Raw genomic sequence first — 20,205 nt, 5'->3', positions numbered from 1 at the left:
TCTCCGATTCCGATGTTTGAACTCTGCAGGACTTTGTGGTTTCCGCTTCCGAAGCCAAGGAAGATGATGACGGTGGTGGTGGTGGTGATGTCACCTCCTGCTGCAGGACGCTCGTTTTAACACTAGGGGGGTGTAAACGTGCAACACTCCCACCTCCACCACCACTACCAACGCCTCCGTCATTCACGATGTCACCACGGCGCCTGTGCCAGGCTAGGTGCACTTTGAAGCTGCCCACGTGAAAGTGTCGAAGGCTCGCTCCCTGACAGGAGGAGATCTCGGGACAGACCCAGCAGATGCCATGGGTTGGCTGATTGATGTGACCGGTAGATGCACCACCAGCTGTACCCCCCTACTGTGCCAGGCTAGGTGCAGGTCTCGGGACACCCAGCAGATGCCATGGATTGGCTGACTGAGATGACCAGTAGATGCACCACAAGCTGTATCCCCGACTGTGCCAGGCTAGGTGCAGGTCTCGGGACAGACCCAGCAGGTGCCATGGGTTTGCTGACTGAGATGACCGGTAGATGCACCACTAGCTGTACCCCTATTGTGCCAGGCTAGGTGCAGGTCTCGGGACAGACCCAGCAGGTGCCACGGGTTTGCTGACTGAGATGACCGGTAGATGCACCACTAGCTGTACCCCTATTGTGCCAGGCTAGGTGCAGGTCTCGGGACAGACCCAGCAGGTGCCATGGGTTGGCTGACCGAGATAACCGGTAGATGAACCACCAGCTGTATCCCCTACTGTGCCAGGCTAGGTGCAGGTCTCGGGACAGACCCAGCAGATGCCATGGGTTGGCTGATTGATGTGACCGGTAGATTCACCACAAGCTGTACCCCCTATTGTGCCAGGCTAGGTGCAGGTCTCGGGACAGACCCAGCAGGTGCCATGGGTTGGCTGACTGAGATAACCGGTAGATGCACCACCAGCTGTATCCCCTACTGTGCCAGGCTAGGTGCAGGTCTCGGGACAAACCCAGCAGATTCCATGGGTTTGCTGACTGAGATGACCGGTAGATGCACCACCAGCTGTATCCCCGACTGTGCCAGGCTAGGTGCAGGAGGTCTCGGGACAGACCCAGCAGATGCCATGGGTTTGCTGACTGAGATGACCGATAGATGCACCACCAGCTGTACCCCCCTACTGTGCCAGGCTAGGTGCAGGTCTCGGGACACCCAGCAGATGCCATGGGTTGGCTGACTGAGATGACCGATAGATGCACCACCAGCTGTACCCCCCTACTGTGCCAGGCTAGGTGCAGGTCTCGGGACACCCAGCAGATGCCATGGGTTGGCTGACTGAGATGACCGGTAGATGCACCACCAGCTGTACCCCCCTACTGTGCCAGGCTAGGTAGGTGCAGGTCTCGGGACAGACCCAGCAGGTGCCATGGGTTGGCTGACTGATGTGACCGGTAGATGCACCACCAGCTGTATCCCCGACTGTGCCAGGCCAGGTGCAGGTCTCGGGACAGACCCAGCAGGTGCCATGGGTTGGCTGACTGAGATGACCGGTAGATGCACCACCAGCTGTACCCCCCTACTGTGCCAGGCTAGGTGCAGGAGTTCTCGGGACACCCAGCAGATGACATGGGTTGGCTGACTGAGATGACCGGTAGATGCACCACCAGCTGTACCCCCTACTGTGCCAGGCTAGGTGCAGGTCTCGGGAGAGACCCAGCAGGTGCCATGGGTTGGCAGACTGATGTGACCGGTAGATGCACCACCAGCTGTATCCCCTAATGTGCCAGGCTAGGTGCAGGTCTCGGGACAGACCCAGCAGGTGCCATGGGTTTGCTGACTGAGATGACCAGTAGATGCACCACCAGCTGTTCCCCCCTACTGTGCCAGGCTATGTGCAGGTCTCGGGACAGATCCAGCAGGTGCCATGGGTTGGCTGACTGATGTGACCGGCAGATGCACCACCAGCTGTATCCCCGACTGTGCCAGGCTAGATGCAGGAGGTCTCGGGACAGACCCAGCATGTGCCATGGGTTTGCTGATTGAGATGACCGGTAGATGCATCACAAGCTGTACCCCCTACTGTGCCAGGCTAGGTGCAGGAGGTCTCGGGACAGACCCAGCAGGTGCCATGGGTTGGCTGATTCATACCACCACCACCATCTCAAAGATTGTATCGCGTTTCGCGGATTCGTGAATGTGTAGCGGCCTCCAGCGGCTGCACAGAGAGAAAGAGAGAGTCCACATTACCTGTAAGAAAATAAGAATACAGGACAATCGAAAATCATAGATTCTGATCCCACGGGGGTAAGAATCGATCTAAAACTACGCACAGCACACGCGCATTAATTACACGATGCCCTCTTGTTCGGGTTGCAAGACGCTCCCAAAAGTCTCAGACGCATCCCAAACGCGTGCCCTGCGTTAGTGAAGTTACGCAAACTGGTGCCCCTCGGTTTAAAAGAAGCATGGCCCAGCTTTTGCTTTAAATCCATGGGGAGGCGTGCGATCATAGTCCGGAGAACACGGTGCTACGATCCCCTTTTGTCGATCCACTGCATGAATGGCGGCCGCGTGATTGCCACGTGTTTCTGTCACAGCGGTGGGTTTGTCTCTCCCTTTCCAAGAGTTTCAAAGCAAATATTGTATGAACACAGCTGCATCGGGGTCCAGCTTGTCCCACAAATCGCTCAATTGGGATCCTACACACACACAGCAGCATCAATCATCGTCTCCTACTGGCAGACTAAATACCACCCCCCCCCCCCCCCCAGGTGACTTCTTGCAAACTGAGACAACATCACAGTATGATAATTGTTTTTTTACCCTTCTATCTGGCAACAAAACTGACACCTTTTTTACAAGGAGTCAAGGAGGTTCCAATGAGAAACATCATAGTAGTTTTTCGCAAAAGGTTATCACCTCGGTGAAAACAACGTGAACTCGATTGGGACGAGATATGTCGAGCAGAAGGAAGTGATGGCGAGATGTGGTGGAATTCACTCCATTTTGGCCATAATTACATTTTTGAGGAATGGTCAATAACCATAAGAGATTGGTGCCAGAGAGAAGTGGCACTACTTGAGCATGTGGCACAAGACAGATAATAAAAGTGGAAACTAAATAATTGCGAAATGCAGTGCACCACCTATGGCCTATAGGTGGTCCACTCATGATGCGCAACTTTAAATAAACATAGACAACACGTTCTACTTAATTAAATATACTTTTTAATGTTTTCTCCTACAACATCAGAGTGCAGAGCCACATTAAATACGCACTACAATGACAATAGTTTAAAGCGATTTGAAGCATGTTTTATATTTTTTTGGGGGGGGGGAGGGGCAGAGCTTTGTGACGTCATATTTGAGAGTGGGGGGGGTCTGACTTTTTGTGACGTCATGTGACAAGGGGGGGGGGTCAAAAATCGTCCAAAATCGCGTGACGTCATTTATGGGCGGCCCCTTAAACCTTGACAACAGCTGATTGGGTAACCAGGGACAACGGCGTCTCTCGCCGCTGTTGTACTCCCGTCGTGCTCTGCGTTTCCTCTCGGTACGTCACCATTCAACATCATCATCAACATCATCATCATCAACATCATCATCAACATCATCAACAACATCATCATCATCAACATTATCATCATCATCAACATTATCAACATCACCATCATCACCAACATCATCATCAACATTATCAACATCATCACCATCAATATCATCATCAACAACATCATCATCACCCCTCACCACCATCGCTGTCGCCACCATCATCAACATCATCATCACCCCTCACCACCATCGCTGTCGCCACCATCATCATCATCAACATCACCATCATCATCAACATCACCATCATCAACATCACCAACATCAACATCACTAACATCATCATCACCCCTCACCACCATTGCTGTCGCCACCATCATCAACATCATCACCATCATCAACATCACCATCATCAACATCACCAACATCAACATCACTAACATCATCATCACCCCTCACCACCATTGCTGTCGCCACCATCATCAACATCATCACCATCATCAACATCATCAACATCACCATCATCAACATCACCAACATCACCATCATCAACATCATCATCACCCCTCACCACCATCGCTGTCGCCATCATCACCATCGGCCGTGCTGACGCGTTGCAATTTGAGCCATCGTCAGCAGCCGTGCTCAGTCCACTGCTGGACGAAGGCCTCAGCTCAGCCTGCGCTCACGATCCTGCCCTGTCGTTGTAAGTTAACACTGTTAGCAATACCCCCCCCTCCCTCCTCCTCCATCTCCCCCTTGACGAACACGACATTATTTAATCTCTCCGTCTCCACGGCCGAGGGTGCCAACACTCGCCCCCCTCATTCGGACAACAACCACCAACAACAACAACCACCAACAACAACCACCATCAACAACAACCACCATCAACAACAACTACCATCAACAACAACCACCAACAACAACCACCACCAACAACAACCACCACCATCAACAACAACCACCACCATTAACAACAACCACCAACAACCAACAACAACAACCAACAACAACCACCAACACCAACAACCAACAACAACAACCACCAACAACAATAACCACCACCAACAACCAACAACAACAACCATCAACACCACCACCAACGACAACCACCAACAACAACAATAACCACCAACAACAACAACTACCACCAACAACCACCACCATCAACAACAGCCAACAACAACAACAACCACCACCAACAACAACCACCACCAACAACAACCACCACCAACAACAACCAACAACAACCACCACCAACAACAACCACCAACAACAACCACCACCACCACCAACAACAACCACCACCAACAACAACCAACAACAACCACCACCAACAACAACCACCAACAACAACCACCACCACCACCAACAACAACAACCACCATCGCCATCGTCATTCATGATCACTGTGATAATCGTCGCCGTCATTACATCATCACTATCATCACCTTTAGCAGCAGCATCATCATCATCGCCATCATCGTAATCATCAGTTTACCTGCCAGGCTGATTGTGAGTTTTAATTCGCTCATCATCATCATCATCAAGTATTACCCCCCTCCCCCCCGGCTTTGTGGTTATACTTTGTTAATAATCGCTATCACCACCACCATCATCATCTCCACCATCATCATCATCACCGCGCTGTTATCATGTACAGCATATGCACTGTGCATAGAGTGCACAACAGCGGTATATATATAGCAAGACAGTATATATAATACAGTATATATAGCATACAGTATATAAAGGATGGGCGAGAACTCCCTATACGCCCTTACCTATGGCAGTCCATAATAGCCTTGATGGCAAGGGTATGGGGACTTACCGCCCACTCTGCACGTGCAATACAGATTGCAAAGTGTAACGTTAGGCAATTGCGTATGCCCTCGTGTGATATAGTGCACGCAAATATACATTCAGCACATATCAAAAAATTCAGTTGTGTACATAATACGACCGCGCCGTGTGTACGCAATTCTGTATGGTTGAGATGTTTTCCTAGCTTCATCCAGTGGTGGATTAACCGTGGCTAATGATTGCGATGAAATGTAGCCTATGAACTAATCGCCCGATCTCGTCAGATCTCGGAAGCTAAGCAGGGATTTAGCCTGGACAGTGCTTGGATGGGCGACAACCGAGCACAAAGGAACAACCCAGGTGCTATAGGCAACGTGTGCAGAAGAGGGCAGTAGGAATAGTAAAACCCCCACCACAGTCCTGCATGTGATTCCCTTCATCTTCAATTTACCCGCATTGACCAGTGTGGTGAAGTATGGTCAAACATCCAGCACGGAGTGCGGTGGCCCCTCATCCAGCAGTGGATTTACAAACGGGTTGTACAAATACAGTGTGTATATTTAAGGGTGCCTTGTGGATCTAAACTATTATTTTAATACAAATTCCACAACATAAAGTGAGACGAATGTGAAGAATGTGGCGTGCGCCAAAATAATTCCTCAAACGGCAGTTCCGGACTTGTCTGGCTGACATTGAGCGCTGTGGTCTCTTGTGCTGGTGGATCAGGGGAAGGAAGAGAAAGACTCTGGGCGAATGAACGATGGAGGCCCTAGCCCTGGCGGGGCTAGCAGGGAGCGGACTTGGCTTGAGCTCGCTCGCTCCGAGCCTCAGCGCCCAGCGTGTACTCGCGCCCATCTCCGCCCAGCTCGTCCACCTCGCTCTGCTGTGCGACTCGGCCCTCCACCACGAACAACATCATCATCATCATCGCCACCATCATCATCCTCATCCACGCCAAAGCCATCAACACGAGCGGCAACAGTGTCAACGCTGCGATGTCCTTCTCAACCTGGAGCCACAGGCACAAGCACTTGCGGAGGCAGCGGAGGCGCTGGCTGTCTCCAGCAGGAGGTAATCGGGAGGCAGCCTTCGCTTACTTTCTCTGCAGCCGCACGAGCCTCTTTAAGGACTGTTTCATGACATGCATAGCGGCTCTTGAAGTGTTTTTTTTTGCAAATTCGAACAATTTTTTTTTAATTTTGGTTTGCGACCCGTGTCCTAGTGATTTTAGTGCCACACGGCACGGCACACAACAACTTACTTGGTTCGCCGATGGTGGGGCTCGTTTATATTTTCGTGTTGTGCCATTGTCACTCCTGGGGGGGACCTGGTAAAAGGAAGTGATGGTGAGGTGCTACCATGTAGGTCTTTATGTCTGCGCCGTTTTCGGTTTGTACCGCACGTGGTACCATGTTTTGCTCCATGTGCTCGGAGCTTCTTCGGGCGAGGAATCCGGCTCCACGAAGAAGCGCGCGGAGCAAAACGTCGGACATCAAGCCCGACGACACTCGACGGTGGTGCCTGACCAACTGGGACCTCTGCACCTTGCAGGCTGTCGGCGGAGAGCGAGGACGAGACGACGCGGAGGGAGATGCCGGCCGCCGCGGAGCGGTTGCTGGTGGCCGGGCGCTCCGTGCTCCTTGCCGCCCTTGACCTGCGGGTGGAGCGGCGGCGCCGGCGCCGCGTCGCCGTCGGCCGTCTGCTCTCGTCGGCCACGGCGCTCGTGGCAGCCATGCTCGAGGTGCCGCAGAACCCCGAGGTGTTTTCGGGTTCGCGCCACGTGCCGTCCGGCACGATGTTTGACGTTTTGCTGCGTTTGCCGAGAACCTCTTTGGGGAAACTGAATATTCAGCACGTGGAGCGAAACGTCGGACATCGTGCCGAACAGAACGCGGTCCGACCCGGATACACGTCGGAGAGCTTACAGGGCACAACCGCGAATACCTACGTAGCTGAGATTCCACGTTTCAAATCCGTGTTAAACCCATCACATCGTGTTTGGTTTGTCACTTCAGATGGCAAATTCAATCTCTGAGGACTAAAACTCTCAGTTCGTCATCTGATTAGCATTCAATATTTGCCAAAATGAGGCGGGAGAGAGTGCGGTGACCCTTCAACTCACAATCATAAGGTTGTATTTTCAATTGGTGGCCCAGGCTCAGGGCAGCCAATGGATATGCGCTCAGTCCTACGTTTTTTGGTATACAGAGACACGTTCACTTAAAATTCTATGAATCAACCACTTTGTGCACCCGGCCAACAAATCGAATCCGTCATTCGTGACCGGTGCGCAGGTGCTGACGATCTCGGACGACACTGAGGTGCGCAGGGTGGAGCGAGCCGCCGAGTGGCTGCACGAGCGAGCGTCGGCCCTGGGCTCGGTGCAGTCGGCCGCCGAGTTTGCGACGGAGGCGCGCGGCTTCTCCGAGTCGCTGCTGCTGCTCATGGCGCTCGGCGAATCCCGGGCGGCCGAGATGCAGGCCGGGGGGCGCCGGCGCCGCCGCCTCGACCGCGCCCTCCAAACGACCCGCCGTTGCGTGCCGCTCATCCACACGGCCGTGCGCACCAGCCTCGAGTGCCCGGGCAGCGAGCGGGCGGCCGCGGGCAGGGACCGCGCCGTGCGCAGGTTTTCCCGTGCCGTCTCCGGCGTCGCGGCCGCGGCCCGGAAAGGACGGCGGCGGAGGAGCGAGGGCGGTGACGGAGAGGTCGTCCACGCGGACGAGGGGTCGCCCCGCGACGCGACAGGGACCTTCGCCGACAACGTCATTCGTCTCGTCGCCACGCTGCGTCGGATGAACCCCGGCACGAAGCAGGAGGAGGAGCAGGAGAACGCCAGCGAGCAAACGGTAACGCTGGACTGTCTGGTGGAGGCCGTGGCGGCCCACGCCGTGACAGTGATGGGCGAGACCGAGCACGAGGGGACGCGCAGGAGGCTTTCCGAGACATGCCAGCGGCTCCTGCAGTGCCGCAGCCGCCTCGCAGCTCGGCTACGAACTCCGGAAACCGACGCAGAATCGGCACGGGCGGCAGCTGCGAGCGGGAGCTTCTCACATGAGCGCGAGCAGATGCTGCGGGAGGCGGCGGCACTGCAGCGCATCCTGACGCTCGCCGTCACGACGCGCGTGGCGGACGCTTTCGCCGAGACCACCGAGCCGCTGGAGCGGCTGCTGAGGGCGTGGGACGATCGCGACGGGGGGGACGAGGGCGGCCGCGACGACGGCGCTCTCGGCCCGCTCGCCGACGCCTTCCTTGCCCACGCCGACGGCATGGTGCGCGGCGCTGTTCTCGCGCACGCGTCCTGCAGCGACGCCCGGCGTGCGCTCGCCCTGCGTAACCGCGCGGCGCTCGCTCGCAGGCTGGCGTCAGCGGCGCGCAGAGAGCTCACGGCCGTCGGCGTCCGGGCGCTGGCGCAGAGCGGACTCCGCCAGGAGTGGCACCGGGAGGTGGACGCCCTCCTCGCCAGCCTTTGCCGCGCCGTGGACGTGCGTGGCCTGGCCGACGCCGTGAACGCTTCGCTTGGCCGCTTCGCTCACCGCTTCCAGGACGCCGTCCGGGGAGGCGGTGGGAGTCGGGACGTCGCCGAGACGGCACGCGCCACGGCCGGGCGAGCCAAGCTCATGGCTCGTGCCGCCAGGTACTTTGTGAGCAACCACGATGATCCGCTCTTTCGCAACGGACTCCTGGCTCTGGTCGGTCCGCTGGAGAGCTGCACAACGCTGTTCGCTTTTGAGGTCAACCGACACCTCCGAGCCACTGAGAGTGGGGATGGCAGAGAACGTGGGGAGGGTGGTGATGGAGACCTTTCATGCTCGAATGAGAGCCTTGTAGTGGTGGTGGCCGCCTTGCTTGAGAGGTCCCAGCAGCTGGTCGGCCACGCTAGCCGGGTGCGGGAGGGCCTGTCCGGGTCCGCTTGCCATCCAGATCTGCTCAGCCCGCTCCGGGAGAACCTGCGGAACGAGGGACTGGATGAGCTCACCGAGATCCCGGATGTGGTGGACGTTGCCAGCAGGAGGGCGGCGATGATGACCCGTGAGCATTCGACTGCCGCCCAGCACGTCTGTGATCGTCGTGATCCGGAACAGGATAAGCGTGCGTGCTGCGGTGTGGCTATTGCCGCTGGTGGCCATGAGGATGACTGCCAAGCAACTCGAAGCCGATTGGACGACCTCTCCTTGCTGCCAGCATTTTCGGCAGTTGTTCGTGCAGCCGGATTGGCCCACTCGGACGAAGCCATTAGAGGCTCGGAGAGGCGTGTGCGTACGCTGGTGGACAGCTACGGAGAGGCGGTCGCAAAGGCCAAGCTCGGCGACCCCCGATGTGGCGAGGACTCCACTTGGAGCGACATCGACGGCCGAATCTCCGGGCTGCGAGAGATGACATCGAGGCTGCTGGAGGAGGCAGGCCGGATCCGGGACGGCGGGCAAGGCGACGCGTACAGCGCCGCGTCGATGGCGCTCGCCTTGCGGTGCAGCGACGGCATCCGCGAGCTGCAGGAGCTGCTGTCGCGCCGCCTGCAGCCGTGGCTGCGCCTGGCGCGGGAGGCGTCGGACGCGGCGGTGACCACGGACGAGCCGAGCCCGATCGCGGCCGTCCGAGAGGTCGCGGCCTCCCTCGCCGCTTCTGCCGCGCTCATGCAGAAGGGTGGCAGCGACCGGCCGAGCGGCCTGAGAGCGGCGAAGGAGAGGCGCGCGGGATGGGTGGAGCAGGCGGCTCTCGCGAGCCCAGAGCCACGCCTGGAGCAAGCGCTGCTCGCCGTCGAAGAAGCCACCAGGGGCCTCGTCGGGCGCGGCAGCGGCGACGGAGCGGAGCGCGGCTCGGGCGACGCCGATGAGCGGTGCGAGGCTGCGGTTGGGAAGTGCCTGGCGTGGGCCGCGTGCGTGACCTCGGCGCTCGGCGCGCTGCGGCGTCGCACCTGCGTTGGCGGCGGTGTCGCCGCAGGGCTGACGGGTGGCGTCGTGAGGGCCGTGCGGGAGGGAGACCGCCCGGCGCTGGGTGTGGAGACGCGGGCGCTCCTGGAGACGTGCGAGCGCTTGAAGGAAACCGCGGGATTGGCAGCGCGTGCCCAGACGACGGCACGAAGCAACGGCGGTCACGGCAACGGCGACAACAGCAGCGGCGATCGTGACCGCGGCCTAGCATCACTCACGCTCGACGAGGTGGCACTCATGAGCGGCGCGGGTGACTCGGCGTGCGAGCTGGCTCGGGAGTTGGCGGAGTCGGCGGGGCTCTTGCTCGCCCGCGCCGCTTCGCCCGGAGGGTGGGCAATGGCTCGGCTCGCGGCACGCGTCGAGCTGCTGAGCACCGAGGTGGAGGCCAGGGCCCACATCCTATCCGCTCTCATCGACCGGGCGACGGCATCGTCCGCAAGGGCCCTCCTGGTGACACTCGGACTCGAGGAGGAGGAGGAGGAGAATGAGGGGAAGGACGAGAAGTCGGGGAAGGAGGTTGCTGAAGTCGTGAGTCGCACCTGCCTGGAGGAGCAACTCTCAGAAGTGGAGGCGGCCGTGAGAGCGGCGCTGACCCAGCGGCCGAGCAACGATCACCTCGGGGCGGCGGTGGAGTCCGCTTGCCGCAGCCTGCGGTGGTCAGCCGCGCAGATCGACCTCGCGCTTGCATCGCGGCGCCAGCCCGAGGTCGGGTTCTCGGCGGACGCGGCCGCCCGGGCGCAGCGTGGCGGCGAGCTGCGGGACGAGCGCTGGTGCGAGCGGCGGGACGAGCTGCAGCTGGCGGCGTGGGCGTGGGGCGCGGCGAGCGGGAGCATCGCCGCCGATCTCTCCGCGCATCTCGGCCCCGAATCCCCCACCGTCCGGGATGTTGTTCGTCGCCTGCGGCTGGAGCCTGTGCAGGAGAACGCGTCGGCACGGGAGAAGGTAGACGATGAGGAAGAGGAGAAGGAGGAGGAGATCCGACCCGGGGTTCCACCCATGTCCTCGCCAGGCGCGGCGAAGGAGGCGAAGCGGGCGGGGAGTAGCGTGCCCGAGTCACCGGCCGCGGCCGCGAGGAGGGCGTTCTTTGCCGAGATGCGGCAGGCGGGGAGAGCCGGGCGCGCGGCGCAGGAGTCGGAACCCGCGGCCGTCGATCGTCCCCGCGTCCCAGAGGCGCCGCCTCTCCCCGCTGAGAAAGCGGCGTCCGTCTGTGGCGGAGGTGCAGCACCGTCACCCAGCACGCACGTGAGACATCCACCGGCGGTTCGGTCACAGGATCATTATTTTCACGTCACGTTCACAGAATTTGGTTCAGATTGTGCGGTCGGCGTCACGCCCCGAGGCGAAGTATCATTTTGGATCTCTCGCGGAGCAGTGCAACAATTCGTTCTGTAGAATGGCCCAAGGAAGTAAATATCACAGAGCTACTTCTCAGGTTCTTTCAAGTGACCTACGGTCCACACACAGCAAAGGGAAGCATTCAGACTTGCTCTGCATTTCATGCCGGTCAAACCAATATTTTCATTCTCAGAGCTGGAATTTGGCCAATTTAAGTGCAGAACCAAATTTAATGGGAGGATTTTTGCGCAGTCATTGGTGACCGGGCTGAGACCATAAACTCACCACACCTGAGGACCCAGTTTAAGCGCAGGCAGTTGCCTGTATTCGAACCGACGATTGTCAGCAGTACCAGCTCAGTTTTCTCTGATCTCGTCCATTATTGAACATGGCTCTAGGTGATGCTGTGGCGCAGTAGCTGATACAATCCGCTACAAACTCAGTGACTTGAGTTTGAATCCCAGCCGCGGCTAACATAGTGGCGAGTGATATCTATTGAGGACCACCGACTCGAATTCACACGCATAGCGGCTCTTGAAATACAGTATTGAGTTTGTTACCGAATCTTGACTTAAAGCTTTCGTGACTGCAGGAATTCATATTATTTGTGTCTATCGGTAAAGCCACGTAGATAGAAAAAAAATCATAATAATAATGATTTTTCTATCTACGTGCCTTTACCGAAAGACCCAAAGAATATTTCTTACCGAATTAAAAAAATGTGGCTTCTTGTGATCTCGGTCGCCGACCCCTGCACTAGATGGATAAAAGCCTTCCCACACCATGGCAGCCAATGTGTTTGTTTGACTATACTTTACCACGCTGGTCCGTGCAGGTTGGTGAAATCCGGCAACCACCCAGGACTGGGTCAGATACTATTCACCACTGATGTTGCCCGTGACCAGGAATCTAACTTGGCTTACCGAATTCATATCGCAGCACCACTGGTCTGCACCCAGTACCTTAAATGCCTGTGTATATTGTGTACTTTGTATGCTATATGCATACACATGGTTATCACATCAATAGCTCACTCATGAGTAATCGACAGCGTCTTTTATATTCGCTGATTGATAATAACTGGATTTGAAGCTTTCGTGACTGCAAGGATTCATACTCTTAGGTTTTTTCGGTAAAGTCACGTAGGTAAAAAATAAAATAAAAAAATACTAAAAGTAATAATAGAAATAAAATGAAATAATAAATCACGACGTTTCGGAGGCAACACAAGTCTCCGTCATCAGGTGGGACCGTCACAGCTAGATTTGCTTTAATCCAGTGAGGCAAAGATTCCAAGATACAAGTTCTTAAATACAAGTTAAGGGGGGAGGAAGGAGGGAGGGGCTTATTTGAATGTGGTAGCCAATGAATGGAACGTATTGGGAGGGGGGGGCCGGGCTAAAAGAGAGTGCATGAGGAACTGTTGGTGCACCTGTTGGTGCACATGCAGAAAAAACCTAAGAGTTTGGATAATAACTGGTGTCGTCGTGCTGCCACTTGAACACACGTAGGCTTCCATAGCACAAACTTTCCCGTAACCCGCCCGCTGAGTCACAGCCTCTATCTCCATCCCCGACTCGTTCATCGCTTGAGGACAGTGGTTCTTAATACCTTGGGTCTTAAGCCCAACTCCGGTCCAGGAAATTTAGTCCCATGAGTGGCTTGTTATGCTGATGTTAATTATGTGCAATACTATCCTCCAGGATGAGTAAAGCTTCTGATTGTGGTGCAACACTTTACAATTACCTCTTTCAAAGTGTCCGTCTGGCCAGCATGGGCGTGTAGGCCAAAGTAGCCTATAGGGAGAAGCCCTGTAAAGCTCTCTCTGGTAGAAACCATTCCACCAGCAGTCGGATGAGCAAGGAATTGTTGGGTTGCACCTTTTACTTTGCATATGCAGTAAGGTATTACCAAATACTTTAAAGTGCATTTATAGATACCCCGCTCAAAAATAGGGAGAAATTATAGAGAAAGCAGAATGGTGAATCTGCATCCAAAGCTACCACCTTCATGATCTGTTCCTCTGTAAAGGCATGGACTCTTCGCTTTCACATTATATACTCACCTGTTGAGAAGAGCAGGTGGTAATTAGAGATCAGTGGGGTGTCTATAAGTGAATCACCCACAATTCTAACGGTACAATTTAATTCCATATAAATCATTTATAGCCTTCAAGGCACTCATGCTAAGGCACTTTTAGGGGGCGATGGTAGTTTACTTAAATAATCGCCTTATCCATAGGATGCGTTGGTACCGCGTTGCATTCATAGAATCACGTTTGTGCCAGAGAGACAAATACGAACGTGAAACTGGAGTGTTGCTGGTGACTGGAGAATTAAGAACCACTGGAATCATGACAGGCCTTTCTTAACCTGAAGTCCTTTAGGCTCACCACGGCCCACCTTTCCATGCCTGCCAGTCTTCCCAATTCAATTGCATACCGGCTCTATTTGTGAAACATCCTACATGTTTTTTCTGTGTTCTACGGCGTGGGGCCGTCCATAAATGACGTCACGCACCTCGGTGGGGGGGGGGGGTCAGACATTTGTGACGATGTGTGACGAGGGGGGGGGGGGGGGGTGAGAAATGTGACGTCACATAAAAATGCGCAACTTTAAATAAATGTAGACAACACGATCTACTTAAATCAATAGACGTTTTATAAATGTTTTCTCCGACAACATTACAGTGCATTGCCACATGAAATACGCACTACAATGACAATAGTTTTAAGCGATTTGAAGCATGTTTTAAAATGTTTGGGGGGGGGGGCAGAGCTTTGTGACGTCATATTTGAGGGGGGTCTGACTTTGTGTGACGCCGTGTGACGAGGGGGGGGGTCAAAAATCGTCAAAAATCGCGTGACGTCATTCATGGACGGTCCCCGTGCTGTTCAGCGTGATGTCCGACGTTTCGCTCCTCATGCTTGGAACTTCTTCAGGTACCGAATTCGGTTCACGCGCTGGGAGCGAAACGTTGGCACTGAACTGTTCTATTTAGTTCCTGAAGAATCTCCTGGCACGTGGAGCGAAACGTCGGACAACCTGAAAGCGCGTTGGAGAGCCACACGGCCCAACGGTGAAAACCTACACAGTACTATTTGTTAAATATCCACTTGTATCTGGCATGGCTTAAGACTGGAAACTGTAGGGTGGTGGGTTTCAACTAAATTTAATTTGACAAATCTTGGCTTACTCCGATAACAACGCTGCGTGCATTCATCCTACTCTTCTTCTGCACAATTATAACTGATGCGTGCTGGCTACTACGCGTGGGAGTGAGGACCTCGTTTAGTAAACGTAGCATATGTTGGCATCATAGTTATGAGAACTTTCTTTGTAGATTGAAAAAAAAATGTTGATGGATCTTCATGCAAGTGTAGTGGGTTAAGATGGCCATCTGATGTACATATTAAAATTAAACCGAATTCTTCTCTATTTGGAGCTCAAAACTTGATTGGGGGTATACGGTTATACATTTGCCATGTCCTTTTGCATTATAATATTCATATACCACCGTCAGATAAAAGAAAATGGTCCTCTTCCCCTGCTTAGCCTTGCAGATTGTATGGGTAAGTGCTGTGAGAGAGCACCTAAAAAGCACGGTATAAGGGGTGATGTAGCATCGACCCCGGGGTCCCGCCATAAGGTTCATATGTTGAACTTCTTTTTCACCGTACTTAGCCAACCGTGCAAATGGGAGGTGCAGGGAAAGGACAACTAAACGCAAAAAGGAGTCCTAAATAAATGAATTTTCAATCGAGAGTGTTGTGCGTGGCTAAGAATAGAACCCAGCTTTCTGGGATTATAGCACAGTATGCAAACCCCTACGACTCACCTCCCGACAAGTACCGCTGCTCCCACCGCTCCACCCGCCACCTGCTTTTATCCTGTACCTTGTCCGCCGCATGCCATTGCTTTCCCCGCCACCTCCACCGCCCCCCCCCCTCTCCTGGGCTCGCTCGCTTCTCGCACCACCGCACGCCCCCCCCCCCCTTCTGGCCCCCCGCACCCGGCAGGCCAGACGCATCGAGCCCCGGCCGTGCCCGCTCGCCCCGTGGGACAGCAGAGCTGTGCCTGATGTGGCACGGGTGGCACAGGACATGGCGTCCCGCGTGCAGGACATGGCGCTGTTCCTGCGGCGCAGGGGCCCCATCAAGGTGACCGAGCGAGACGCCGCTGCCGCCACTACCACCTCCAGAAAAAAACACCTCCATATCTACCCCCACCGCTACGACCACTACAATCACCATATCCGGCACAACCACCTCCATATCTACCCCCACCACTGCGACCACTACAATTACCATCTCCGGCACAACCACCTCCATATCTACCCCCACCACTGCGACCACTACAATCACCATCTCCGGCACAACCACCTCTATATCTACCCCCATCACTGCGACCACTACAATCACCATCTCTGGCACAACCACCTCCATATCTACCCCCACCGCTACGACCACCACGATCACCGTATCCAACACCTCGGCTACCACCGTCTCCATAATTGCCACCACCACTTCCATTTTCAACACCACCACTTCCATTTTCAACACCACTATCAACCACCACCTCCACCTCTCCACACAGGCAAGTCAAAGTATCATTGCAGGATCCCACTCAACAAAGAGACTCCGCTTGAAATCGTGTCGTCGATCGCCACCGCTGTTGTTGTTGTTGACGACGACAGAGCCGCGAGGGACTGATTGCGTGCGCCCGCTCGCTGGCCGTGGATGCCCGCACACTGGAGAGGTTCGGCGGCGCCCTGGCGGGACTCTGCGCCGAGGAGCGCTGCTCCCGCGAGCTGCTCTCCCACTCGCAGCGCGTCCTCGCCGCAGGCACTCAGATCGCTATCCTCGCCAGGTGCGACTATGGCTGCAGGGTTTTGGTAGTACATGTTGTTTATGCCATTGTGAAAATTCCGTCACAGTTCCTATGATTGCTTTTTCATTGCTTTCATGGCTTTATTTTGGTGATTTCTAAAAGTGTATTGGTTTAGCCATGTTTGTTTGTTGTGGTACAGAGTTAGACTGATGGCCTTAATCTAAGTTGTCTTGTGGTTGTTGTTGTTTGACTTGCATCCCACTGGGATTTTTGCACACAGCGTTGGTGTACGGTGTTTTTTTCTGCAATATTTTGCTGTCTTTTCTTGTATTTTCTGTTTGCACTTAGTCACATATTCACTTTAAGATGTTTTTTGTTCACGTTTTTTTGTTTGTTGCGGTTGCACCCGATTCAAGAGCCGAATGGCTCACAGGGCTATACCTAATACATGAACTTGAACTTGACTGAAAGGGGCCCTGGGACGGCTGCGTTTCGGCGGAGTCGTTCTCGTCGAGCCCCAATGTCGCGTCAGCTTCAGCGCTACCGAGCACCATCACCCCCATTGGGAGGAACCACTCCTTGAGAGGATAGGGATTGACATGTAGAGTGCGCTTAAATGTCCCAGGATCTCAAAGTGCCTTATATTGCATCTCAATCATGCCAGTGGCCATGTGAAGTTGTTTTTTTGTCTCTTTTAGCTTAGAAGACCCCCTGATGAGAGCTGTCCCTGTGTGGCACAAGGTGATGCAGCAGCAGCCTGCAAGTGGGCATTCGTCAGGAGGGAGCAATGTTGCGGTTATTCCAATAAAACGTCGTAATTTAACAAGTTTGGATCATGCCACCAGCGCACATGGCGTACCCTTTTTCTCATAACGTTTGGAGATTTAACGTCCCCTGTTATGCAGACGGCGCGTAAATTACGGTTAATACACACGCAATAATTAATCAGGGTGGCTGGGAGGCTTGAACTGGCCAACCACAGCAGCAAGCGGCAAAACGTGCTACCTCGCTCATTAAAAAGTGCTTGGCCACAAATTAACCACTGTTACCCTGCTGATCTTAAGGAGCATAACCCATCACGTGAACTCCAGTCATCCTCACAGTGGCTTTTCTGTAGCCATCGAACAAAGATAGTCACAGCATCGCGCCCTTCCAGATGCGCTTCTGTGGCCGTCTGGAATGCTCTACCTTCCAATATTAGGAAGCCACTGGAGCTTTGGACTTTTAAATCTACATTGAAAACGTATTTCTTTGGAACTCCTGTGTGTTGTTTATTGTCATTCCCCCACACATTAGCGCAGTTGGCTACGAACAATGCGAAAGAAGTTCAACGTACATAACATACACACTGTCGCAAGGCCGTAATTATAATATATATTCGGGGGGACACATCCTCCACAATATTCAAATATGCTCAAAATGTCCCCCCCAATATATTGCTATAAAATACATTTCAGTTTATATGATTGTGGTTATGGTCGTACTTAATGAATCCTTAATCTGACATTACATACAATGAAACAAGAAAAGGTAAAACAAAACAGAGCAATGTAATACAATACACTATTAGACCTTATTGTAAAAAAAAAAGTCCATCTGTGTTAGTGAATTTTTTAATATTCCAGGCAAGAAATTAGTTTTCAAATAGATTTTTTTTTCTGGGTGGGGGACCCCCTGGAAGATTTGGTCCCCCCCAATGTTGACTCCATGGCTACGTCCTTGCACTGTCGTAACGCCGCCCAGCTCATTCGAGAGGCGCCCTCCCACTGAGCTGCCCTCCTTCCACCCCCGGCACAGGGTCAAGGAGGCGGTCCCGCGGGACCGCGCCGCGGACGAGGCCCTCGTGCACAACGCGCGGACGCTCGCGGAGGAGGCAGCACGCGTGCTGCGGGCAGCCGAGGCTGCGAGTGTCACGGTGGGAGCGTGCCCACACACTCCCCCTGGCCGTACTCGGCCTGCAACCAAACTGCAGCGGCTTCACTCGTCGGAATCTTTGAATTACAAGTGTACTTTTGCAGTCCAGGATTTGGTAATGCATAACTACAAAGCGAAGGTAAAAGGTGCGGCCTGACAATTCCTTGCTCCAGCGCCACTGCTCTGGAGGGCTGCTCTCTATTGGGTACTTTTTTGGCCTACTCTTCCATGCTAGCTCCTTACAGACGGCCAGTAGGGGCGGGTGTGCAAAGTATGGGAAAGGTCAGCAAATCACAAAAAAATTAATATTTTTGCAGGTAAAGCCCTTGCACTATTAGCTTATTTTCAGAAGTGACCTGGCCACAAATGATAGCTCAACAAAGTGGCTTATGTGGTCATTTATAGCAGCCTAGGGGAGGGCCCAAGACCGGTTCAGATAATCGTCGCTGGTGTTGGCCGTGAGCGGGAATCGACCTCGGTTCGCTGGGTTTGTAGCGCAGTGCACTAACCGCTACGCTACCGCTCCCCACACATATGCGCAGGGCCTACGGGACGCTCCACCAGGAACTCCGGCGGCCGAGGCTACGGCGCTGGTGGCTCGCTGGCGGGAGAGACTACGGCAGCATCGTCGCCTGCAGGCTTTGTCCGGGCCAGGCCACTTGGATAGCAGCCTGGGTCTGCGCAGAGCCCCGGAGCCCGGCTCGGAGCCCAGCCTGGTTCGGGGCCTCCTGCCCACGTCACATGCGACACTGCCCCATCAGGCCTGGGCAGGTGTCATCTGCAGAGACTGAAATCAAACCGCATGGGGCAGCGAAAATGTGTTGTGTTTTGTCCGAAATACCAGGCTAATTCTGGTGGCGGTGAGGTTAAGTGGGTGTCGATGCCCATGCAAACCAAATTTGGCCCATTTACATCTTGTAATTTAATATTGCTTTTCTGTAATACAAAAGATAAAAGTAAAATTTCGAATGCACAATCCAAGGCGACATTTGCTGCAGAGTACAGTATTACATGAGGAGTGCCTGGTGAGTGATGGTTCTGCAGAGCAACGACAGAGCCAGCATCGCTGCTACACACGCTGTGCCGGTGTCGACTGTGTCAAGGCGTGATCAAAAAATACGTAGCACCCGGGGGGGGCTTCATCATCCATCCGCGACACCGGTATCCCTGCAGTGCAACAAGAACGCTTCCCACATCACCTTTCGAGTCATTCTAACATGCAGATCTGAAAAGGTCAATTATATTTGTTCTAAATGTATTATTCATTCGTTTTAATGTTACTTTTGTACTGTGTTGTGAAAAGTGATATAGGTGTATAATTTTTTGATTAGGAGTAGAGTTGGAATTAATTCAGAACTGAATGCAGAATTTAGTTCTTGCAGAAGCTCCCATTGAGAGACCAATTTGTCTTCTTCGAGGTTTTCCCCAGGCCGGACCCCACAGCGATGGAATTGGCCGAGGTGGGATTGAGAATCTGAAAAATTAAACGAATGCAAAAACAGCAGCACTACCTGCCTTGATTGAGCTCAACATACCCCAAAGGCGTTACAAAAATCAACACCAGGTATTGCAGATGCCCATTGTATATGCATTAATTCCCCCCCCCCCCCTTCGCACGTGAAGGGCTCACAAGTAACGTCATCACATCTATCCCTCTATTTAATTAACGAAACACGAGGCTTTCTCCACAAATCTGGCTGTCTGCCTGATGATGCTAGTTGTAATTTATAGCGAAACTTTGTCAAGATTGTAAATGGTGTGGATTTTCTCTCCAACACACCAGTGTGCTGTACTAGTAACGAATTGGCATGTTCTGTTTACGTGACAAACCTAATTGGCTGTGTTGGGTGGTGGCGGGTTTAACGACGCATTTATATA

General features: G+C 54.0%; 1 protein-coding gene across 4 annotated transcripts; it reads left to right on the top strand.

Annotated features, from left to right (window-relative positions):
• The first annotated feature begins 3,428 nt into the window (after positions 1 to 3,428).
• Positions 3,429 to 20,103, top strand: VCL (vinculin). 4 transcript variants are annotated; one of them, XM_061549893.1, is made up of 9 exons: positions 3,474 to 4,221; positions 6,048 to 6,392; positions 6,873 to 7,062; positions 7,616 to 11,491; positions 15,603 to 15,743; positions 16,280 to 16,452; positions 17,112 to 17,154; positions 18,211 to 18,328; positions 18,870 to 19,146. In XM_061549893.1, exons 2-9 carry the CDS (start codon positions 6,082 to 6,084, stop codon positions 18,992 to 18,994), a joined length of 4,977 nt encoding a protein of 1,658 aa, XP_061405877.1. In that variant the 5' UTR covers positions 3,474 to 4,221; positions 6,048 to 6,081; the 3' UTR covers positions 18,995 to 19,146. The 4 variants fall into 4 exon arrangements, with proteins under 4 accessions (XP_061405876.1, XP_061405877.1, XP_061405875.1 ...); XM_061549892.1 differs by lacking the exon at positions 17,112 to 17,154 and having other exon boundaries at positions 3,429 to 3,519; positions 18,870 to 20,103; XM_061549891.1 differs by lacking the exon at positions 17,112 to 17,154 and having other exon boundaries at positions 18,870 to 20,103.
• The last annotated feature ends 102 nt before the right edge of the window (positions 20,104 to 20,205 follow it).

The sequence above is a fragment of the Lethenteron reissneri genome, chromosome 11 (genome assembly GCF_015708825.2).
Source record: "Lethenteron reissneri isolate LAM-NWPU_2019-01 chromosome 11, ASM1570882v1, whole genome shotgun sequence".
Lineage (NCBI taxonomy): Eukaryota > Metazoa > Chordata > Hyperoartia > Petromyzontiformes > Petromyzontidae > Lethenteron > Lethenteron reissneri.
This window is presented reverse-complemented; position numbering and strand designations above follow the sequence as displayed.